This window comes from Camelus ferus, chromosome 1 (genome assembly GCF_009834535.1).
Source record: "Camelus ferus isolate YT-003-E chromosome 1, BCGSAC_Cfer_1.0, whole genome shotgun sequence".
NCBI classification, from domain to species: domain Eukaryota; kingdom Metazoa; phylum Chordata; class Mammalia; order Artiodactyla; family Camelidae; genus Camelus; species Camelus ferus.
In genome coordinates, this window is record NC_045696.1 from 10,271,467 (window position 1) to 10,296,882 (window position 25,416).

General features: G+C 38.6%; 1 protein-coding gene across 2 annotated transcripts; it reads left to right on the forward strand.

The window, feature by feature from the left end:
- The first annotated feature begins 490 nt into the window (after positions 1 to 490).
- Positions 491 to 24,940, forward strand: GART (phosphoribosylglycinamide formyltransferase, phosphoribosylglycinamide synthetase, phosphoribosylaminoimidazole synthetase). Of its 2 annotated transcripts, none has more exons than XR_004317017.1 (22): positions 491 to 635; positions 2,740 to 2,926; positions 5,077 to 5,172; positions 5,580 to 5,754; positions 6,793 to 6,904; positions 7,698 to 7,766; positions 8,281 to 8,406; positions 9,711 to 9,798; positions 10,011 to 10,096; positions 10,291 to 10,459; positions 12,130 to 12,361; positions 14,115 to 14,209; positions 14,501 to 14,610; positions 14,989 to 15,187; positions 16,128 to 16,379; positions 16,630 to 16,782; positions 18,937 to 19,143; positions 20,235 to 20,372; positions 21,328 to 21,458; positions 21,705 to 21,846; positions 22,914 to 22,985; positions 23,082 to 23,222. XR_004317017.1 is itself a non-coding variant. In XM_014561586.2 (22 exons), exons 2-22 carry the CDS (start codon positions 2,782 to 2,784, stop codon positions 23,271 to 23,273), a joined length of 3,033 nt encoding a protein of 1,010 aa, XP_014417072.2. In that variant the 5' UTR covers positions 491 to 635; positions 2,740 to 2,781; the 3' UTR covers positions 23,274 to 24,940. The 2 variants fall into 2 exon arrangements, 1 of the variants encoding a protein (XP_014417072.2); XM_014561586.2 differs by having other exon boundaries at positions 22,870 to 22,985; positions 23,082 to 24,940.
- Positions 24,941 to 25,416: the final 476 nt, after the last annotated feature.

The following is a 25,416-nucleotide window of genomic DNA, read 5'->3' on the forward strand; positions in this document are numbered from 1 at the left end:
CGGATGGCACCGAGTTTCGGCAGATCCATCCGGGAAAGCGCTAACCAGCGCCTGCCCCCACTGTGGTGCGAATAAGAACGCGTTTTAACCCTCGTCTCGCTCGCATGGCATCCTATAATCGGCCTCAATTTTTTTTAAGCATTAGACAGAGGTCCTAAGCGACCTGCGACCAAAGCCTGTTGCATTCTGATCTCGTTGGGAGCCAGGCGTGTCACGAGACTTTTCCCCAGTAGCTGGTCAGTTCAGACCCGTGAGCAGCATACAATTAGCTGAATTTGGCTTTAGCATTTTGGCGCTCCCGGTCCTCTGAGCTCAGGAGGCTCTGGAGGAGAAATAGCGACCTTACGTGGCAGCTGATAACCATAGTGTTACACTGTAAACGTACAAGGACTTAATAGCTTTGCTCTGGAGTAGGATCAGGCCGCGCCCTGCCCGAACGGGAGGGGATCACCCGGGACTGCCTCGCGGTACGGACCGTGCGGGCCAATGGAGAGGCGAAGCCCTCCGGGGGCGGGGCGGGGGGGCGCGCGAGCCGGATCCCCCTCGGCCGACTTCCGGCGCGGGGCGGGCTGCAGAGCCCCGAACGCGCAGGTGAGGCTCAAAGTGAGAGCGCCTAGACCGCTTTGTGTCTGTGGGTAAGTTTCTCCGCTTTTCAGTGAAGTGCATTCATGGTTTGGTTTGGCGACTTAATACTAGAAGTTGAATGAAACTGTAGAAACTGGTTTGGCTGTAGGAACTTTCATCTCATTTGTAAGTGCGGTGGGTGAGGGTTGGCCATGTGCTTTTCACTTTTCACTGAGGTTTACGTAGAATCTGTCACTTTCTCTGCTTTCCAGAATGTCAGGGCTTTTTCGTATCATCTTGCTTTTTTTAGGTCACACACCGAAATTACATATTTTCTCGTTAAGCACCCTTTGTCTCTTGCAGATTATTTAATCCAATTTTGTAATTGGATTCTACTTTATATTATTCACCAAATCCTTGAAATGGCTTTTGCTTTTCCTGGCTCTCTAATTCTCGTTATGTTATCCATTTAGACGGCTGAGGCCCAAAAAGTTTAAGTCCCTCAAAATATCTCAGCCAGTAAGTCTTAACCCAAACCAAGGCACTCTGGCTGGTGGCCTCCTAACCACTCCTGGCGTAGATTCCCTCAGGCTGAGTCCTAATCCTATTTCAGCGATCCACTGGTGTAATCAGAACAATTGCCCTTTACTGCCCCTCCTATTCAAACTAAACGTAATGTTTTATATAGATTTAAAGGTATGTTTATTTCAGATGTTTCAATACACATGGCAAGTCTGTGTTTTCCATTAATCTGAAATAGTTTTCCCCTCTTTGAGATGATAATTTAGTAATTCTTTTCTTTCTCATGTTTTCAGTTGTTAAAGCAAAATTGCTTCCGTTAGAATCCAGGCTCCACCCTCTATTAGCTGTGTGCTCTCCGGGAAGTTAACCTAACTGAACCTCAGTTTCTTATAAAATGCGGATAGTATTCCTATGTACCTCATAGAATTCTAAAGATTAAGTGAAGTGATTCGTGAAAAGCATTTGTAGTAGCATCTGGCACAAAGTGCTTAAAAAAGTTTTTATATTGTCAATTTAGTTTCTTTTAAATGTGTAATCCTAGCATCTCACAAGAAGTGACCGATTTCACATTTTCCTGTTATCAATTTGCCTTCTACATAATTAAATATATTCTGAAAATTAGTAAATGACTGTGACGAATTATTCATTCCTTGGCTTTTTTTTTCCTTGTTAAAACTGCTTTCTATCAGTTTAGGCAAAAGTAATAAAATATAGCAGGTTAACATTTACTACTGCTGAGTGTAAGAAATTGTACTAATAGTTTATGTTTCATTTCAGTTAATCCTTACATGGCCACATAAAGCAAACTCTCTTAATTTCACCTTTTAAGGTATGAAGAAATTGAGTTACAGGTAGTAAGAGCTTAACCAAGGAAGGCCACATTGCTAACTTGAGTTAAGACACAGTTGCCCATCCTGCTCAGGACCAAACGCCAGAACTAAGTGAGACGTGTTCAAGTTTGATTTTTGCCTTCTCTACCAATTATATGAAATTCAAATTGCAGTGTCCATAAATAAGGTTTTATTGAAACAAAGCCATGTTTTTCTTTACAAACGTCTGATAGCTTCCTATTGCTTAGAGCAGAAATAGGCAAACAGTGACCTACAGCCCACTGCCTATTTATGTAAGTTTTTACTGGGCATAGCCAGTCCACATTTGTCTATTTATGTCTAAGTCTGCTTTCGTGCTTCTGTGGCAGAGTTCAGTAATTGCGACAGAGACTATATGGCCCTCAAAGGTGAAAATATTTACTCTCTGACCTTTTACAGGCTCCAGTCTTAAATGTTTCTTTCAACTTACTATAACTTTAAAGTCTAGTAAGACTAAAGGTTTAAAAAGTTATTTTAAATTTGGGGTCTAAATTTAAAATGATTTATTTTTAACTGAGGTTTGATGATTATTAAATCTTCTAAAAGTGAAGCCCAAAGAAAGGTGTTTGTTCGTAGATTTTTTTTTTTTAATGGAGCAAGGCACTCAGCCACCATTTATGAGTGGTCGTATTTCTCAAGTTATGAGTCCTAATATTTCACAAGTGAATTGCTGGAATAAAATGTTGTTTGTGTGATTACAAATGACTACTTAAATCATGTTTAGAAATCGTGATTTTTAAAATATATATATTCCAAGGTATCAACTGTGGTTTTCTTTCTGCAGCTTTCATTTTCCTGTTGAAATTCCTGCTTTGCAGACAAAGCAATGGCAGCCCGAGTACTTGTCATTGGCAGTGGAGGAAGGGAACATGCACTGGCCTGGAAACTTGCACAGTCCAATCATGTCAAACAGGTGTTGGTTACCCCAGGAAATGCAGGCACTGCCTGCTCTGAAAAGATTTCAAATACTGGTAATGTTTTAAAGTGATAGTTAACGATTGTAAATGATAAACTGCCAACCACATCTGTTCTTTATAAGATCAATTGCTATTCAGATTTGAATGCTTTTCTTAACCCAAAAATTTATGTGGTAATTTGAATACTTGCCAGATACTTGTAAATTTAAGTTATCCTGTTGTTAGAGTGTGGCATTTCCTTACCTTAAATTATTTTAAATCTTTAAGATTACATAACCATTGAAAAATTCACAAAGTGCTTAATATAGGCTAAAGTGTTTCGGTGTGTATTTGGGGGAATGAAAAATTGAGCAGTGCTATTAAATGTAAGTTCTGGCAGTTCTTACTCTGTGATGGATCTCAACCTTTATCTTTTCCACTGGTAAATATGAAAAAAAATGATCAGTTCTTATGCTACGTTAAACTCTTCAGTCACTTCCTATAGTACTTAGCATAAAACTCAAACTCCTTACCATTCCTGTTAAAAGCTTTTGTGATCTGCCCTCTGCCTGCCTTTCCAGCCTGATTTTTTTTCCCCCAGCCTGATCGTTTATATCCTTTGTTTTCTTCTCACTGTTCTCCATCCATGCAGTCCTGCCAATTTCCCAAACAGAGCTGCCTTGGACTTTGTATTAGAACCCAAGCATTACTGGCTCTTCATCATTCAGGCCTCAACTTATGTTACCTCCTCAAAGAGGACTTTCCTAAAGTTTTTAAATAAAGCATGTCCACTCCCATTTCATTTGTTGTCAGTTATGAATCATTATCTGTACCTACTTTTACTTTTCTATTGTCTCTTATCTTCATTTCCCCCATAGAACATTAGCTCTAGAATGTAAGCTACATGAGGGCAAGGAACTCACCTGTCTTATTTTGCACTGTGTGCACTATGCCTAGTACCCTACATGGCACATAATACTTACGGAGACAACATAGATCCAACAAGCCACAAACTGGGAGAAGATAACTGCATACATAGGGCCAAAATTAATAAGAAAAAGATAAGTAAGAGAATATTTGCTTCCCTGGGATCTTAGCTATGGGAATTAGGTATTGTTTTGTTTTGCTCTGTTTTGTTTTATTTTGTTTTAAAGAACTGACACATTTTATCTAGGTGCAATTGATGTCATACAAACCAACCCATAAAAGTCTCCCAAGATTGTGGTGAGGCTGCTGTCACTTGCAGCAACAGGTTAGGTGTGTCATCCTCCTCTTGCCACCCTTTGCTGTGCTGATATAGTTGGCTCTGCTCAGCCCAGTTGTGTATGCAGCTACTAACCCAGAGTGCATGGTACTCCATCCTTATCCCACTGAGGCAGTTCCTGTAGTTTGAGAGTTCTGCCTTTTCTACACATATCCCCTGCACATCACAAATACCACATATGTGCAGAGTAATTTGAGATTTCAGCCAGCTTAAGAATGGTGACCCATATGCGGTGAAGCAGAAGAGTGCCTATATAACCAACCCATGGTTAGTGCATGGTTGGTCCTACTACTACTTAGAACTCGATCAAGAAAGAAAGTTTACCTGGCTTGTAGGTTGGAGAAGTGAGCTAGGTCTTATAATCATTCAGTTTTTAGCATAAACATCTTTATACAGAGACCCTTCCTGGCTTAATCAGAAATAGCCCTCCAACTTACCTCATCAAATTTGCCTAACGTATTCACACTTGGTATTATTTCGCTTGGAGATTTATTTCCCAACATTCCCACGGTGCATCCTAAATGGAAGGACCCTGTGTTGTGTTCACATCTTAATCCATTGAGTAGGGCACTGTCTAGCACATAGTAGTTCTCAGGAAATCTTGAATGAATGACATTAAAAGACCAGTTTTTGGGTATATTCTCTGATACACTTCTTTGCTTACAATCAACACTAGTGACGTGAACATCATAGTCAAGAAAGTACCTCTTGGGAAAGTAACTCCTGGGAAACTTATTCAGCTCTTTGCTATCACTGTAGTGATAGCAGGGAACTGAGTTTTGTTGGTTACTCTATAATGCACTCTGCTCTGAACTTCTCACAGTAAAACTCATCTGTACCAGTAATAGAAAACCAACAGTTAATAGGCATCCTAAAGTATAGTGCTTTTCAGCATGACATTTAGTTAACTTAAATGGTGTTTTTTAAATGAGGTGGGTTTGTTTCTTTTTTCTGTTCATAGATGTCTCAATCAGTGATCACACTGCCCTTGCTCAATTCTGCAAAGATGAGAAAATTGAATTTGTAGTTGTTGGACCAGAGGCACCTCTGGCTGCTGGTAAAGTTCATTTCTTTTTATTTTTATGGTATACACAGTGCCAACAGGAGCTTGGAGATCATCTAATCCAGTATATTTTAAAGATGAGGATTTCTAATATAATATTACATTGGAAAAAGCTTTCATCTCCTTGAAATTTATGGATTCTAAATTTTTTTTTCCCCAAGCATCAGTGATGTGATGAATGAGAGATCAAATTTGTAGCCATGGGAAATACAACAAGTAATTTATTGGATTTCAATCACGTATCAGTAGCATTTATGTTTACAGCCTGTAAACAACATGAAAAACTTATTCTCTGCCATCTGTCTTAGCTCAATGTAGATTTAGTCTAATGCTAATTCTTCAGGATGAAAAGGCCCTGCAGAGACCTTGACTCACCTAAGGCTGCTTGTTTCCATCACTAGGAATTGTTGATAACATGACATCTGCAGGAGTGCGATGCTTTGGCCCCACAGCAGAAGCAGCTCAGTTAGAGTCCAGCAAAAGATTTGCCAAAGAATTTATGGACCGACATGGAATCCCAACTGCACGATGGAGAGCTTTCACCAAACCTGAAGAGGCCTGTACCTTCATTACGAGGTAAGTAGAAGACTGCCTGTGAAGGGCAGTTGTCTTGTTATGATATATGAATATACTATATATTATAGTAAGTATATGGTATTATATATTATATGTCATATATAATATAGTATATTTACTTATAATATACTAAGTAATATATATATTATACTAAGGCAATTCTAGGGAAAAACTCATACTATGTAAATTGCCTTTTTCCCAACATCAAAATAAAATGGAATTCTATGCATATAAAGGTATACAATCTTGTGGCCTTGCAGAAAGATACATTTTTTAATATTTATTACTGAATAGTTTCTAGAGGAAAAAATACATTTGGTTCTATAGTCATGTATTCTTAGCCAAATTGACGCAGTGGCATCTTAAAACATAAAGGATATTGATATTTTCATAAATAATTAACTAAAGTGAGGAGTCATCACTTGGCCTTCTGCCACCACTATTCAATTCTAAATCATAAATTAAACATCCTGTTCTCTATTATATGGAAAACATTGAGCAATAAAAATATTGGTAGATATATACCTTTGGCCCCTTTTTTGTTGACACTTCTTACTTGGTATGTTTTCCTTTTAGTTAGGTCAGTTTCATTCTTAATTGTTCTTTATTCTACATTGAATTTTATTATTTCCTAGTAGCCAAACACCTTAAAAGTAACAATTTTGTTACTTACTTCAGTTAATGATCTGTGTGCCCATGTTTATATGGGTCTTATACAGCACATCTTCTTGAAGGAGAGTATGATTCACAGCTTTATATCTTAAAGATCACGCCATATCCATACTAAACAACTGCTTTTTTCCCCCAAAGATTTTACTTATATGATCTCATGATAAGTGAGAAAAGCAAAAGTGTACCACATGGTGATAACTATAAAAGAATACATAAGGGAAAAATCCTGGCAGGAAGTACATCAAAATGGTGTTAGCAGTTTTTTTCTTTCTGCTTATCAGTTGTTGCTATAGCATATCCAAAGCATTTTAAACTTTTGAATCATAAGAATTTATTGGATGTTGAAAATTACTCTTGTCTTCACAGTGCAGACTTCCCTGCTTTGGTTGTGAAGGCCAGTGGTCTTGCAGCTGGGAAAGGGGTGATTGTTGCAAAGAGCAAAGAAGAGGCCTGCAAAGCTGTACAGGAGATCATGCATGTAAGTTGATCCCTCTGAAAGAAATTCATAATTTTCTAGTCACCCTGGATAAATAAATTCTTTTAAGTTTACAATATTCCTAAGGCAAGGAAAACATAGCAAACACACAGATAAATTATTTCTCATTATACTATGTATTATAATCCATAATCTATAAAAGGGTTATTATAGATCTACAATGATTCTATTCCTTGGAAGTAGGTTCTACCCAGAATCCTTTGTCAGCTGCTGAAAAGTAGGAAGTCCTCAGACTGTAGGACATATAAATAAATTCTCAACCATTCATGAGAACAAAAGTATTTGTCCTTTGTGTCCCAGAACTAAGAGAGGTGAAGCAAAGAATTAATACACTTTGCCTTTTTTATGATCTATCTTGGTTTGGTTGGGTTTCTACCCCTTGTAGAAATCTACTTTCACGGATATTCTTTGCTATAATTATTTAAGCAAACATTTATGATTATAATCAGAAATAAGAGTTAGATGGTAATAATGAAAACATCTGTTTTTCTGTAACCTTATTTGAAACTGGAAAGCTAGATCCCCAGGAGAGTTTTAATGATGTGTTCATCTCATCTGTACCAGTGCTAACTCTACATCATTGCCACTTTAAAAATAGAAAACATTCATATGTTCCTTTAAGGCTTTCAGAAATGGAAAGAGAAATTATAATACTAGTGCATTGGTTTCATAATACAAATGGTAGAAAATAACAATAGCTAATTAAATATTAAAGGCTTATAATTTACTTCTCTTTTTGTTATTGTGTTTTGTTTTGTTTTTTACCTACAATAAGGATAAAGCTTTTGGAGAAGCTGGAGAAACAGTTGTTATTGAAGAACTTCTTGAAGGAGAAGAGGTTTCTGTACGTATATTCATCTTTTGGGCTTTTATAGAGGATAAGAAGCTGTGTTAATCTGATCTATGAGCCCCAAAAAAGCTTCATTTACTCTGGTTACTTTATCTAAGAGCATAAACCAAGCGGTTACAAAGGAATTTGTATGTTTAGTATTAGAGATACAAATGAAAAAAGAACTTATCTTCTTTCAGTCATCCCCAGTGTATCAGTAGGGGACTTGGAGTTGTAGCACACATTATTTCAAGGAGAGAAGGACTGAAATATTTTACTGTGAGGGTAGCTTGATTTTTTTTTTTCCATCCTAACCTAGCTTAAAATTTACAGATCCTTCAGAAATTAAGTGTATAATATCTTCTGATTCTTAATGTAGAAATCTTAGGGTTATGTATGTTTTAAATCATTTTATTTTAAAAATGAAACTTCCTTTGAGAAGAGTTAAGGTACATATAGTCCTCCTTATTAAGTTTTTTTTTCACTTTTTGGCATTTAAGATTAAGTGGACTATTTGTTTTCTCTACAGTGTCTGTGTTTCACTGATGGAAGGACTGTGGACCCCATGCCCCCAGCACAGGACCATAAGCGACTGCTGGAGGGAGATCATGGCCCCAACACTGGGGGAATGGGAGCTTGTTGTCCAGCACCTCAGGTACCTCCTAGAGGCTCAGCTGAAGTTCAGTGGTAATTGGTCTTCTCAAAGAGCTCTTAGATGACACATTTCTGGGTTTTTTTTTTCCCCCCGTGAATGATAGTACTAATCAGCAATTTGGTTTTCCTGTTAAGTGAAAAGTATCTTTTCTGGTCTCACTCTAAAACTAACCTTTTCTAAAAGCCTTTAAAGTACTAACTTAAGTATGGATTGAGCAGATCCTTCTAGCCACTCCTCTCTACACCCTATTTTCAACCCATGGGAGCCAATTATAATCTAGAATTATCTTTTATTCTTGTTTGCATATCCAGGGCCCAACAAATAAGACTCAGTAAGAGTGTATGTGGTAAATAGAGGACCAAGTCAGACTATCATTTGTTCTCCTAGTCTTTCTACTTCTTAATGGATAAAGTATGCTTCCAAACAATTTCTGACAAATTTTTATTAAAAATCTGCATTGAGTCTATTATAAATAGATTAGCACTTCAGAAACTCACCCATTCCTTTCACTAATGATAGTTATAATTGTATACAGTGCCTTTATTTTTCTTAATTGAAAGATTAAAACCCAAACAGGGTTTACTTTAGACTATTTAAGTATTAAAACTACCATTTGGTAAAAGTGATTTTAATATGAAAACTATCTCTGGGTCTAATTTCTACAATTTATAAACTCTAGATTCTCAAGTTTATAGGCTTATGAAGTATGTGTAGGATATACTGGAAGTATACAAAGAGCCTCAAGGTGGATGAGGACATTTTTAGTTTTTATTATGTTTCAAGAAACTATTTTTAGTGGGCTTTAAAGATGTAAATGTTTGAAAAATCTCTAGGTTTGGTAATGAAGGGCGATTGAAGAGTCACTTAGTCCTGAAATGGCAGCTGACACTGATCAATAAATACATAATCCAGCTTCTGCTTATGATCATCAGAGGTCTTCTTTCCCATTTCAGAAGAATAAGGCTAAATACCTATTTACTTGATAGGGTCAATGTGAGGATTTTGAAAGTTTATGAATTTAGGGCGGTAGGCTATAACTCAGTGGTAGAGTGCATGCTTAGCATTGCACAAGGTCCTAGGTTCAGTCCCCAGCACCTCCATCAAAAAAATAAGTAAGTAAATCTAATTACCTTCCCCCTGCAAATGAATAAAAGAAAAGAAAAAGAAAAATTTATATACAAAAAAAAGTTTATGAATTTAAAGTGCTTAGCCCAATGATAGTTCTCATTGTCTCACGTGATACTACTTACAGGATGATTCTTTAAAATACCAATTGCATTTAAATATTTATGTGTATTACCCAGGTTTCTAAGGATCTGTTGCTAAAAATTAAAAATACCATTCTTCAGAGGACTGTGGATGGCATGCAGCAGGAGGGTGTGCCATACACAGGTAAGCATGTTGATGTCACTGTGGACGTTATTTACAGAGCACCTTGACACCATTTTCTCCCTTTTTTTTTTTTAACCACCTTTTAATTGACCACTTTTGTAACATTTGTTATGGTTATTCCAAAACTTTGATTACTATAAGTTTACATTCTAGCTTTCATAGTCACAACACAATGTCTTCATTATCAATTTTTTTTTCCTTTTTTAATGAAGGTATTCTTTATGCTGGTATAATGCTGACCAACAATGGCCCAAAAGTTCTGGAGTTTAATTGTCGTTTCGGAGATCCAGAGTGCCAGGTGAGTAATAAGGATAATGTAATATAAAGTACTACTGTGTAAAAGATGTGTGCTGTTTTAATCTTTTAAGATTTATCAGCCTTGAAATAATTACCTTTGAGAAACATATGCAAGTTCTGCTGGTATCCCGGTGAATAAATTGTCTAAAGGAGAGCTGGAATTTCTCTCACCTGTCACATTGATTGTTTTTCCAGGTGATCCTCCCACTTCTTAAAAGCGATCTTTATGAAGTGATTCAGTCTACCTTAGATGGCCTGCTCTGCACCTCTCTTCCTATTTGGCTTGACAGCCACACTGCTGTAACTGTTGTCATGGCGAGTAAAGGTTATCCAGGAGACTACACCAAGGGTGTAGAGATAACAGGTGAATATCAGGGAACAGAAGGTTGGATTACAATGTGACAAGTGACCAGGACCACAACAGGAGTTTGTCCCATGCTGTGTTCTCCTTTTAAGGATGTAAAGCCATCAGTAACTTTGCAGGGGTTCTTAACATAACCATATTGCTTGTTGGATATGAGTGTCCAGATATCCAAATTACTGCCATCCGTTTCCCTTCCTGCACAATGAAGATTTAAGTGGGCCTAGCCAGATTTCCAGAGTATCGCCCAGTGCTGCCTTTCTCTTCATCCTCCAAGAGCCAGGAAGATAATGAGAATGTATGAGAGTCGGAGGAACATTGGTATAAAGTACATCAATGCAATCAATTTCAGAGGTGTGATCTCTGAATGATCACAGATTAACCCCCCAGTTGGCGGTGCACCCCATAGTCACTTGGATGGCAGAATTTAAAGTTTCAGAAGTATAACCTTCTCTTCCTTTTCTCTTTATAGGAGATGAGGCATCTAGTTAAATGATGTTAAATAAAACTATTTTAGAATGTTAAATAAGTCCCAGCGCCATTAAGCCCAACAGCAGACCTCTCTGATCCCTAGCAGGCTGTAGTTTGGCCTCCCTTAGGACCCCAGTCCTGTGTTTGATTCAAACACTGTATTTACTGTCTTGCCCAGACAATAAGTCCATTGCCCTGTTGATCCCACACGTGGCAACTGGGCAGCTAGAAATTGATTACCTTTTGAAATAAATAGAGGATGGATAGAATCAAGATCTTCTGTGTTGGTGAAACTTCCCTAAGGTTGAGGTGAGAAGTATAAAAGTAATCTCTGACACTGCATTATTGGGTGTTAACGACACCAGCAGATATTTGGGTACCTATGACTGAATGCCTCTATATAATAAAAACATCTAGGGAAGACATATGATTAGTGCTAAAAGAGAAGTGAAAATGGAAAAGGACAAGCTGGGGATTTAAGATTTTTTTTTTAATTAAGAGGTTATCTTTGTATAAACTGTCCGTGTTGATCATTTCAGAATTTAGAAAATGCCATCTAATAATATTTTAGATGTAGAATATAAATAAGATCTCAAAAGTAATTGAAAAGAAAATGAAGCCAGGGATTTTCTTTTAGGCTGAGCCCAAAACCTAATTTAAATCAAATTTGTCTTAAAATTTTATAAATGTTGTATTAGCGAGAAGATTAAGAATGTGTTTGGTATTGCAATGATCTTATTGGTTATTTTAAAAAGAAAGAAAGCAACTTTATTTAGTTGGCTATCAAAAGCAAAAAAATTCCTTTAAGTAAAAAAATGTGATCATATGCAGGATTTATTCATTGTTTTTTAATCTTTTTTTTTTTTTAACTTGTCAGGGAGAAAATAACTGTGTATTTTTGTCTCAAACTTTTCAGGGCTTAGCATCTTTTTTTCCCCCTCACTCATTGAAATAATCATTCTTACATGAGATTTATGATAACACAAGGTTTTAGGACTACAGTTGTCACCCTAGAATAGAACAGACTGTTCTTAGGAGAAAGGGTCTATTTACTATTATATTACATTAATTCCTTCCTGATAGGATTCTTGTGAAGGTTCATTTAAGTGAAATAAATATTTTATTTTTAAATTCTGGAAATTATAAACCACAATATAAAATATTATTATTGCTATTGACATGTCAAATGTGCTCTCTCACAGGATTTTCTGAGGCTCAAGCTTTAGGACTAGAGGTGTTCCAAGCAGGCACTGCCCTAAAAGATGGCAAAGTGGTGACTAATGGGGGTAGGGTCCTTACTGTAACAGCCATCCGGGAAAATCTTGTCTCAGCCCTTGAAGAAGCCAAGAAAGGACTAGCTGCTATAAAGTTTGAGGGAGCCATTTACAGGAAGGACATCGGCTGTCATGCCATAGCTTTCCTTCAGCAGCCCAGGTAAGTTTCTGACCAAGTGATTATAGCACAGCTTCAGAACTGGCATAAATGGCTATGGAGTAAACTCCATTAACCCTGTACTAGGGCATTCTATATTCTTAACTCTTTCTGAGACTGATCTGATTTTGATTTGCACTTAGCTTGAATCAAAACTTACTAGTTACAATAATATTCAAATGAAATTTAAAAAACTTCATGGCAGCTCCTCATGTTTGAAAAGTTCAATAAACTCACAGTGATGTTAGGGATTTTTTTCACATTGTATGCTTTAAATATACGCAATCATCATTTGTCAATTATTCATCAATAAAGAGGGGGTAAAGATTTTTATCCCTTGAGTTATATATTTACATACTACTATTGCATTTATGTCTTAGTCCCTGGTTTTTGTCAAAGAATTCAAGATGAAAATATTGGCCATCTAACTTTGTAACTTAATTTAACTATAAATTTTGGCCATCTCATTTGGTCACTGCATTTATATTTATTACTGAAGTGTGTTTTTTAACCCCTTATTGATTCATTTATTGTCATGTACAACTAACTATTCCTTTGTAAAATCAATGAACTATTATTTGCAAATGTGGGTGTTTTGATATAAGGACGTGTCACAATTACTATTGTTCACAGAGTTCATCTATGAGAAATAAATTTGTTTTAGGACAAAATGCGAAATTTTTAGCAACTTAATTCAAGCTATACTGTTATTGATAGGCAAATTTTTTTAATTTAAATAATGGAATTTTTTTTTAGAAATGAGAATATCAAAATACCATGCTAAAATTTTGTTTTTTATTTTAAAATGACCAGATTCTATTGAAATTATCTATTTCAAGGGACTTGAAATCTTAATACTAGTCTAAGTTCTTTAAAGATGAAGAAAATGACAGGCTACAGTGCCAGCTGCTACCAGAGAAAAAGCTGTTTTTAACCACTAGAACTTCGTTTCCTATCTGTGTGTGACCCTGGACTGCTAATTTTATTGGGGTTAACTGCCAAAGCTCTCAAGTCTATTCTTACTTTGGCACCTTGTTTCTAGTAAGACTTGACATATTTCTTCATGTATCACTACATCCTACTGGGCCATGTCATTTTTGTAAGGCAAGACCACTCAGTTCGCAGTGCCATTTACAGACTTGATCTCTAAGTGTACTGCTTCAACTTGTTGGCCTTGTTCTAGGTGGAAATGATGCAGTGAATATCATTACCTGGTGTTGCTTTTTTCATATTTTTTTTTATCTTAGTTTTTACTGTCTTTAGCTATAAGGAAACTGATATAGTTCTCTATTGTAGTAAGAGCTCAGTTTCATTTTTGAGGGATTTCTTTTTCTTATAATCCTAATTTTCACTTTTTTGATTCAGTTTTGGCACTCCTTTCCTTCCCATACCAAAATCAAACAAAGAAAGGTTGTGGCGAAATATCAGTATATTTAGCTGCCTATGAGAAGTATTTCTGGAAGAAACAGTTAAGCTAGAGAAGTAGTTCCAAATAGTGATGATCATCCGGGGAGGTTGTTTAAACACATTTCAGTTCCTAGGACCTGCCCTAGACCAGTTAAATCAAAATCTATGGATGGGGCCCAGCACATTAGGAGATACGAAAATCACTAGCGATATCTTCAGCTAAATAATTTTTTTATTGAAGTAGGGTTAACTTAAATAATATTTTAAGATTAAAATAATTTTCCCCTGGCATTTGGGTGACGTCTTAGTTTATTTATTTTTTTATTTTTTTATTTTTTTAACTTTCTAGAGGCCTGACTTACAAGGAATCTGGGGTAGACATTGCAGCTGGAAATATGCTGGTCAAGAAAATTAAGCCTTTAGCAAAAGCCACCTCCAGACCAGGTAAGTCAGATCCTGACCTTTGCTCGTTAGTTAACTATGACAAACATTGTGAACTGATTTAGGCTTTGTAGTTCACTGAGGAAAATGTTCCAGATTAATGCCGAGTTGCTGTCAGACTTGCCCAATGTAAGCCAAGCTCCTAGTCTTCTGCTTTCTTGTCTCTAATATTAAGAAAAGCATTTTTTGTCCATGATTTTCAACTCAAAAGGATATGTCTGCCCCTTTAATATTTAACTGCCTTCTTAATCAGTTCTTGGCTATTGAAATGCAGCTAATAATTTTCTCCAACAGGCTGTGATGTTGATCTTGGAGGTTTTGCTGGTCTTTTTGATTTGAAAGCAGCCGGTTTTAATGATCCTCTTCTGGCCTGTGGAACAGACGGCGTTGGAACTAAACTGAAGGTAATCAGACACTTATGTGAATAAAGGCCTTTTGTGAAAGATAAGGCTTTACTGTGTATCAAATATATATCTTTCCCCTCTTGACATAAATGTACCATAGAGACCATACCAAATAATCATGTAATTGGCCAGAATATCTACATGTTTCTAGTAACACAGTATTGTTGAGGCTCTCTAGATAAAAGGGTAATTTGGGGGAATTAAAGAGAGTACTTTTGGACCAAGGAGCTTATCAGAATTTCGTGGGGTTTTTTTGTCTTTAGGTATTCAGAGCAGCTAGCCAAAAGTCAATAATACTTGTTAGCCTCCACTGAGAAATTACAAGATCCAGTTTGGAGCTTATTCTCTTACGTGGATGTTTACATTATTCTTCTACAGATTGCGCAGCAGTGCCATAAACACGATACCATTGGTCAAGATTTGGTTGCAATGTGTGTAAATGATATTCTGGCACAAGGAGCAGAACCCCTCTTTTTTCTTGATTATTTTTCCTGTGGAAAACTTGACCTCAATACAACTGAAGCTGTTGTCACTGGAATTGCTGAAGCTTGTAAAAAAGCTGGATGTGCTCTCCTCGGTATGATAATCCATTGTAATCACATGTCCTTAATTGAATTTCAGCCCTATATATAAACATAATTGGTGCCAATATAGCTAACAAGAGAAACTATATACCACAAGATGAGCCAAATAAAATACAGATAATACTACCTAAGGAAAACTTAGACCTTGCTGCCCTCAAGGCCCCCTGTCAAGGGTTTGTCCCCTTGAGGGGACAGACCCCGACTCATATGCCGTCAGCCAGGCCTTACCTTTCTCTGTGATCCTTGGCCACCATTTCCACTTCCATCTCTCTCAGTGCCAAACAGACAGAGTAGGGGTTGTTTCCTCCTGGCCCTGCAGCAAAGGCAGATCAGTTTCTGGCATTCTGTATCTTAAGCCTTATTTTCCCACAGAAATGACACAAGAATAAAATGTATCCAAGCTTTACAGAAATATTGCTTAAATATATAAGAGAATTTTGAACAAAATGAATTTGTAGGTTGACCAACGAACAAAACTTCCTCTTTTATGTTGCCATTTCTGTGGGCAAGACTTTCCCAAAAGCCAAAATTGCCTTTCAACCATCTTTTAGAACAGTTTCTAATTTAGATCTGCCTGCCTAGACCTTGTCTTTACACAATTTGGTGGTAAAGTGAACTGTGGCATATTTTTTAGGCCAGAGCATTTGGAGTAGGCAGGCCTGATTAAATCACTTATCTAAGCCTGTACCATTATCGGAACATAGAATGATTGTAAAGATATATATGTGAAAGCACTTCTGAAACTAAACTGCTAGAGAAATGACATTAAATTCAACTGAGCATTCATGACGCAAAGGTAATGATGTTTGGAGGCTATACTTACCCTTTGTGGGAATTAATGCTATTTCCCCTGAAATCGTACTTGGTTGAAAGTTCTGTTAGGCAGCTAATAGAGTACATTTCATCAGCTGTTTGCTGTTTTCTTTCTGCCAGGAGGTGAAACGGCAGAAATGCCTGACATGTACCCACCTGGAGAGTATGACCTAGCCGGTTTTGCCGTTGGTGCCATGGAGCGGGATCAGAAACTCCCTCACCTGGAAAGAATCACTGAAGGGGACGTTGTTATTGGAATAGCTTCCTCTGGTCTTCACAGCAATGGATTTAGCCTTGTGAGGAAAATTGTAGCGAAATCTTCCCTCCAGTACTCCTCTCCAGCACCCTCTGGCTGTGGTGACCAGACCTTAGGTAAACATACTCGTGTTTAAATTCTGCTGCTTGGAAATGTCTGAGCAACCACTGAGAGGGGTTAGTCTTTCATTACTTAAAGTTAGAATGGAACAAATTACTTATCCTGTCATTTGACTATTTGAACATCATTGTAGAACTGGTGGGTCGGAGCAGGGTCACGATCATTCTCTATTTCAGAATTGTTTTTTATATATGCTTTGCTTTTGTGGTCATAGACTTAAGTTTTTGTCTTATCTTTCTTACACAGGGGACTTACTTCTAATTCCAACTAGAATCTACAGCCATTTGCTGCTACCTGTCCTACGTTCAGGACATGTTAAGGCTTTTGCCCATATTACTGGTGGAGGCTTGCTAGAAAACATCCCCAGAGTCCTCCCTCAGAAATTTGGGGTGGAGTTAGGTAAGATCACTAAAAAGAACTTATGCTCAGAAAAACACTGGGAGAAAAAATACATTATGGGAGGAAATTCCATGGGTAGTTAGTGCACACGCGATTATACCTGCAAAATTCTTAATCATTGGAGCTTCTGGGGGAAAAATAAGACCCTTTTCTACCTCTTTGCTTTATTAGCCTTGTTTATAAGGCATAAAATCTCGTGTAACTGACTTATATATAAGATGAAGCTGACTTATATAAGCAGATTCTCCAAGGGGTTTGGGAAGCTCAAGCTCTATCAAGATGGAACCAAGAACATGCTGGGAAGGGAAGTGGTAGTTACTAAGCAGTCCGTGCTGGGGATAAAGAGGACCTAGACCAAGGCACAGAGAAGGGAGACAGATTGGAGAATCACTCTGTGCTTTGAAGGAAAAAGAAGTCCCAATGTCTCTTGTTTAGTAGGTGAGTAATGATAACGTCCATAACACAGGAGGAAGAGTAGTAGATTTTGGAATAGGAAGTGGGAATACAGCGTTTTAAGTCTCTGAAGTGTTTATTGTAATGTTTCTGTGAGCAGAAGTTAAGTTGGGTGCTCGTGCAGATCGTAATAGTTATTGTCAAGAGAGTGGAGGGGACCAAAAGGTTGTTCCTCAGTATTCCATCCACCTTGAAGGTTGGCAGAGGTAGAATTTCTTAAAAAGAACAGTCAGAAGCAGGGAGTAAACCATGTAAAAGTATCAACTCCAAGCCAGGATTTCAGCATGACACTGGTCAGCATTGTCAGGTGCAGCTTAGAGGTCTAGAATGAGGACCCCCAAATAGGCCAGTATATTTCATCATTAGCTCAAAAAGCAGCTTGGTGAGGGTAGATACCACCTCCCAGATTATGGCATGTGGAGGGCGACTAGGCAGAGATATAGAGACAATGACTGAAGGTTGTGTTTCAGGAAACTTACTGGTAAAAGGGAAGGAAGAATGACAACTATGGTCATGGCAGAAGCGAGGGGTAGGGCTTTCCCTCCATATTTTTATAGAGTACAGAGACAAAGTCAGAGAAACCGTTCCAGCTTTCATAATCGACTAATATGCACTTGGTTTCAGGTAGCAGGACCTGAAGAAGTTCACATGAAATAATGCCTTGTCCCAGTGAAGTAAGAAGGGCTAGTGAGGCTTGAGGATAGGAGTAATTAAGCGGTCTAGGTCAGAGACAAGAGAGAGACAGCAGGCGGCACAGAAGGTGAAGTTCACTGTGTAATTGTTCGTTCTCCCAAAATAAGAATGTGTGTAGCCCTGAAACAAGAACAGGAAAAAACTGAGTTGATCCAGCTATGGGGTGGAGCAGCTGTGGGTGCAGGTGAGTAGACAGATCTGCTGGGCTAACCACAGAGTCAGAATATGTGAAGCTGGGGAAGAGTCAGAAGAGTCGGAAATAGGTTGTGTAGAAGTGAGAAAACAGGCAGGGTGAGCTCGGACCTGGTCAGGGGGGATTCCAGCCTAGCCAGGGAAGCAAAAGGACCAAGCTGGGCGGGGCAGGGGTGAATGGGAGTCCCTTCATTAGCACAGTGTGGAGTTGAAGGATACATCGGAGGGTCATATAGTAGTTCTAAGACATTCCTGGGATAGTAATGCTTCCTTGTGAGCAAAAACAAAACCTTAAAGAAGGAATCATCATCCTTGTCAGTCATTAAAAACAATGGCCTGGTGATGAATGGGGAAAGGAGGCAGGGCTAATCTGTGCATCTGCCAGCTTCTGTGCTATAAATACTCCCATCCTAGCCGGTTTTTAAGTGGCTGTATTTAACGGCCTCTACACACTGGCTTTAGCATACCACTGGTTAAGGGTAACTCGAAGGTCACCACATCAGGAAATTGAGAGTTGATCTAGCCATATTCCTGAAAGCCATTAGGATATCTAGTCCATAAGGGGATTTCTAAGCATATCCTCAGTTAATGCAGCACAGACCTCACTCAGTTGTCAGTACTGGCCAAGTGTGACAACACAAGTGTTCTTAATGCCTCAGGTACAAATGGATCCCCCTAGAAAACCTCTGAAAGGCCAGTGTATAGTCTACTGCATATAAATAGCAGTGCTGGTTATAATTTCCATCACTTGGTATATGTGCATACTTTTATACTTTGTGTCAATAGGTTAACTGAACAGCTCTTGCCTGTTTTCAGACGCCCAGACCTGGAAGATCCCCAGGATCTTCTCATGGTTACAGCAGGAAGGACACCTCTCTGAAGAAGAGATGGCCAGAACATTTAACTGTGGGATCGGGGCTGCCCTCGTGGTATCTAAGGATCTGACAAAGCAGATTCTGCAGGATCTTCAGCAGCACGAGGAAGAGGCCTGGGTGATTGGCAGGGTGGTTGTATGTCCTGAAGGTAACTGCCCCTTATTCAGTTGCTCTTAGGTATATAATCTTAAATATAACCGACCCCACCCTGCAAGCTCTCTGCCCACCTTTCATCCCAGCCATTGCTATGGCAACTGTCTTTATACGGCTATAACATGCCAGCACTCCTGTCAGTAATAAACATGTCTCTTCATTTCGGCCTCAGGGCTCTGACACCTCTGGGTAGCAGTCACATGTGCACAACCACACCCTGAAGGACAACCTTTGACCAATGGGGTGAGAGCTAGTGAATAAATACCCACTTGAGGGACAGAAGAAGGGAGCAGCTCTGAGGCGCAGTCTGCATGGCTCTTTTGAGGGTCCCATTTTAGTCCCCTAGGATCATTTCCCAGAGTAAACTCCTCGTGTGCAAGACCTTGTCTCAGGCTCTGCTTTGTGGTTCAGCTCAATTCAAGGAAGAGTGAGCGAGCACTCTGACAAGTTCTGTGTATTACTCAGGACTCTGCTGGAAGTACTAGAAATTGGCATAGTGGCAGATAACCAACTGAGATTCACTAACAGAGATGTCAAGTCTTGTTAATTTTGTTTGTATTTGCCTTTCATTCTTTTTTGTGTGGGTTTCATTTTCAGGCAGGCTCCCCAAATACCGGAAACATGTCTTGAGCCCACATCCTTCAGCTTATGTTGCAAAAGAGAGGCCCTCTCTTTCTCAACATCCTATATCCAATCTTTGAATGGCCTTGCTTGCGTCACATGCCTACCCTTGTGGCCAAGAGGTCGTAGCACTATTGTGGATGGAAGATTTGCAGGAAGGGGGAGACAGAACACTGTCAGGCAATAATATATCCACTGTATGTTTAGATATAGTGCTGTAGCTTTCAGTTGGGTAATTATATATGTTCACCTTAGGGAGGTTTTTATGCATGAGTAATGATCAGTAAAGCACACCTATTATTTTATGTTTTAATCCTTGCATATCTTATTTTCAGAATAAAATACAGTATTCTAAAGTTTTTATAAAATATTGTTCTTTCCAAAAAAAATATATTGTTCTTTCCATATTACTGTTATGGAATACAGTCGTTCTTTACTTATTTATTGGGTGTATTTAAAACAAAGGTTCTCCTCGTGTGAAAGTCAAGCATCTGATTGAAACCATGCAAATAAATGGATCAGTACTGGAGAATGGCACCCTGAAAAATCATTTCTCTGTTCAACCAAAAAAGGCAAGAGTTGCTGTCTTAATATCCGGAACAGGTGAGATGTGGCTTCCTTTTTACTACAGAGCTGTAGAAATGCTCCACCTTTTCTCCCTCCCCACCCCCTCACCCCCAAAGAAACCCCTCCTTCAGACTGTGAGAACACTCAGCATAGTGGAGCTGGGTATCATTAAGGAGTGTTATCTTTTCTACATCCTCAGTCTTTCTACTTTTCTCAGGCATTTGAGACAGCTTCTAAAGGAAAGGTAGAGGGTGTCAGGAAGATGCTTGAAGAGAGAGAAACCAGAAAAGACAAAAAGAACAGAAATCTCAACTTCTTTTGAATCCTAGCTTTGTAGTTGAAAAGTCTTACAACAGTTGTGGCTTTTTTAAATTGTTAATAGTAATGAGAATATGACAGCTGTGTTTGACTCTTGTGAACAGAGGAGTAAAGTGATAAAAGCACTGTATTCTCTCAGACGGATGCAGCACGATTTTTCCCCAATATTGTAAGTAACATTGCTATGAACATTCTTGTAAATATTCAGTAAGTCCATAAGTGCATAGCTAATTACTTTAGGATATATTTCCAAAAGTATAATTGCTTTACAAGACCATTTTAAGGTTTCAGTATACTTTAGACCCAAGATGATGGTAAAGCAGAGAAACTATTCTAAAGGGCCGTAGTGGTTTATTCTTGAGAGGGTTGAGTTTTCTTGCTTAATTAAGCAGCTTATTCTTCATCAGCCAGTTTTAAAATCATGTTACATTGTTTCTACTGCTATGCTAAATCATAAGATATTATTTCGCAGGAGCAATTACATATCCTTGAACCAGGAATGCCTATGTTTTCATAAGATATTAATCCATTATTCCAAGAGGTAGGGAATTTAAAAGCCTTACATATTTTGCCAATCTTTTCTAAGACAGTCAAAAGCCTTGATCATTCCCTGTTCAAAATGGCACACACTTTAAAAAATGGGAGCTCACCTGTGTTTTTCTCACTTTTTCAGGATCGAACCTTCAAGCTCTCATAGACAGTACTAGGGAGCCAAGGAGCTCTGCACACATTGTTGTTGTGATCTCCAACAAAGCTGCAGTGGCTGGCTTAGATAAAGCAGAAAAAGCCGGAATTCCCACCAGGGTGAGTTCCTTTGAAACGTGTCTTTCCCGCAGGCTATATTTAAACTCTTAATCTACCCCTAGGTGTTCACTTTGGATTCCTGGATTTGGGGTGGGTGTTGGGCTTGCCTTTCTATTTCATTCTGTCCATTCCTTAATTCTTGACATCTTCAGAAGGAGATGAAGTATGGCCTGTGTAAAGATTGAGTTTTAAATTATTTGGGGTTATTTGTTGGAAACAGATTGTTCTTATCTTTCTCTATCATAGGTAATTAATCATAAATTATATAAAAGTCGTGAAGCATTTGACACTGCAGTTGACCAAGTCCTTGAAGAGTTCTCCACAGACATAGTCTGTCTTGCAGGATTCATGAGAATTTTATCTGGCCCCTTTGTCAGAAAATGGAATGGTAAGCAAAAAATGTCTTACACCACATTGAGAAATTGACTGAAAATGGACTATGGGGAGGTTAAGTTGCCAGCCAATCCCAGTCATGAGATATTTACTGAGACAGTTTATTTTGAAACAGATCATAATTGAATTTCCTTTGCCTTAGCCCAAAGAATGACCCAATTGTGGTTTATTATCCTTTTTTCTTTATTGGTTTTCTTTGGTCTGCTGTAACTACATTTTCTAATATAGCTTAGGTTGGGTTCACAAATGTAGTATTTCATCTTCTGAATAAATATTGGGAAGAGACACTTATACTTGTTTAGAAGCAAGAGAAAGTGATTCCCTGGATCCCAAAATGAAGAGCTCTTCCTCTGCTGAGGAAGTGGGAGCCGTTGCCAGAAGATGGCAAGAAAAGCTTGGTTGCCAGATGTCATAATACCTGGTGTTAATGCCTTTTCCACAGAGGCTTTGACTGCTTCCTGTTGTCCTTTTTTGTGCCCATATTTGGTCAGTAAATGCATTTTCTCTCCAAAGAGTCTGTTTTCCTAAGTGAATACAGTTTGAGTAGAGCACTTGTGGTGTAACAGACAACAGGCAGTGCCTTTGGTGACATGAGGCTCACGCTGGCATGGTGGGCGTGCCACTTCGTGGTTAAAAGTCAGGCACATAGACACTATACAGGAACCTCCTGTCTCTGTCTTATATTATGTGCCAGCGACAAGCTGAATTTTCTTCAAGGGCTCTAGGATCCAGATTATACCCTCTCCCATCCAACTCTGAGTCACTGCAGGTGCCTATTCAGAGTCCCTTGGTGTGTCTTCAGCCATGCAAGGCAGAAACCTGCTGCTCCCAGGACCTCCTTGCATGAGAACCTATATTTCCCTTTACCTCATTTCTGTCTTTAACAAAGAAACATCCATCCCAGAGAAATCCTGTTCCTGTTGACTCCTGATTCTAGACAGGAAAGTGTATGTTCCTTTGACAGAATAGGTAAGATTTTAACATTCTGACCACTATGCATGCTTTTATTAATTTCCAGGGAAAATGCTTAACATCCACCCATCCTTGCTTCCTTCGTTTAAGGGTTCAAATGCCCATGAACAAGTCCTGGACTCCGGAGTCACACTCACTGGGTGTACTGTGCACTTTGTAGCTGTGAGTATGTCTTTTTCTATCAAAGTATTACTAGTGTTTATGTGTAAATTGTACTGGCCAGAGGTTAATGTTCAAAACTTTTGCTTTCTTTTCCAGGAAGATGTAGATGCTGGACAAATTATTTTACAAGAAGCTGTTCCAGTGAAGAGGGGAGACACTGTTGCAACTCTATCTGAAAGAGTAAAATTAGCAGAACATAAAATATTCCCCTCAGCCCTCCAGCTGGTGGCCGGTGGAACTGTGCAGCTTGGAGACAATGGCAAGATCTGTTGGGTCAAAGAGGAATGAAGCCTCCTAATCCAGGAATGGAGCCAGCTTCGGGAGAATTCTGACTGCTTACAGGGAGGCTTTTTATCATAGACTTAGCCTAAACAATATCTAAGACATGTACGTATTGTCTCCAGTGGTGTGGTCTTTCGCATTTTACCGTTTTGGGGCCTCCTTGTTCATTCAATCAGACTAGCCGTTCAGAATTCCAAACTTTCAGCCAAACAAGATACGAAAACTTAGTCTTTCTTATTTTTTGAAGAGTTAATCAACAAGTCTGACAAGTTAATATTTCTTCCCCATATTAGGTATCTGTACTGATTTGAATTGAGACTTCTCTAATTATTCTGATCATAAGTTGGTGTCATAAAATATCTGGGTAGCTCCCATTTCTGAGGGACAGTTTTCTTTGTGCTCTGAAGTATCATTAAACATTCCTCTAATAACTGACAATTTCTGTAATACCCAGATTTTAGCTTCACAGTTGGGAGGATGGAGGGCAATCAACCCAGACTAGTAAAGAGTATAATGGGACTACATTTATTTCCCACTGCAGCCAGTCATTTCCAGTCTGGTATGCAGTTCTGGAACTGGGAGGTTTAGGTTGACATACTGGGTACACGCACTTGACCCTACACACAGGACACCAAGCTTGGGACCACATTTCTATCATAGCTGAGCAAACAGGGAATGGCCACCTGGCCCGTAGGCAGGCAGCCAGCCTTCGATACTGAGCCACCTTCAAGATGGTGTGGCCTAAGAGCTCTGCCTACCCGACAGGGGTGCAGCCTTACAGGAAGGGTACCTAGAAGCCCTGTTCAAGTCCTCATGTAGAGTTTAAACTCAAACCCTAACAGCACAGGACTCTTACAGTAGTTACGTATAAAAGACAGTAAACTCTCACCTTCAGACAGGAAAGAGTAGGGGGTCAAGAGGAGCAGAGTGGAGTTCCGACAGGGACCTTTGCCAGGAGACCCTAATCACTGCCTCTGGTGCTAGTAGGATTCCCCAGGCAGCTGGCCGACATTACCCTACCTCTTGTTGACCGCGTCAGCAACTGCCATCAAATGGGAAGGACAGGTACATCATTTCACACAGGTGCGTTTGCTGCAGAAGCAACGGACTCACTGGTTCTGGAGAGTTCACTCAACATAGTTAAGCACGTATTCTGTATATGCCAAACACTATCCTATGAAGCCTTTAGAAAGTTAAAAGATATAAAGGAAAATGTTATTGGTTGATAAAATCACATACTGTTAATAAAAGTGGAGGCTGGTACCAGTATGTAAATTAGAAAAATCAATACTGAGTTTATGACTTTAGAACTAATTCTCCAGTCCTTACTTTGACAGTAATCACAAAAAGGAACCAGCACTCCATGGAAAGTAGCTGATTTCAGTATCTTCGATAGAATCAAAACGTGTGAAATATCTGACTGACAGAAACCAAAAAAAAAGTTGAAAGCAGCAAGGATGATAAAAGAAAAAAGGAGGCAGCTTAAAGAATGTCCTGTCTAGTTTTGATAAGCTGAATATTATTTGGACATGTTGAATGTGTGAGTGCCACTGGTTTATAATGATACTCAATGAGAAAAGGTCATTTAAGTTATAAAAAAAGTCATAATGCTTAAAATGGTGAAAATGTTAACTTTGATTAATGTAATAAATACAGATATTTGTCTTTTATTACAGGATGTCTCTATTTGTGTAAGCAGGAAGCCCCTTGATCATACATTGTGTTCAGGTAGAAAGATATGGGACAGGTTGGGGAAGGGGTTCAGTCTGCTGGTTGGTTACACACAGGAATCAAAGAGAAAGGATTCAACTGTGAGTTCCAAAATGATAAGTAACCCAAATAGTCTAAACAGCAATATTAAAATTTCTAAGAAATTTCATAGTCTTTAAATGTTCCTTCTCAATTTTTTTTTACTACTTTTAACTACCATGTAAACTTTTTAAAATAACTCAAGTATACCATGATATTTAATTATAATAAAGTTTAATAACTCGTACAGCTAGTCCTTCATTACTTCCTTTCACCAGAATTTTCTTGGCTATTCTCTCCCCTGCTAAGCAGCCAGAAGCACAACCAAAATCATGCCCAGGCAGAGACTGGCAAGGACATTGCTGCCAAGCCAAGTTGGGCTCTGTCAGCTCCCTTTCCA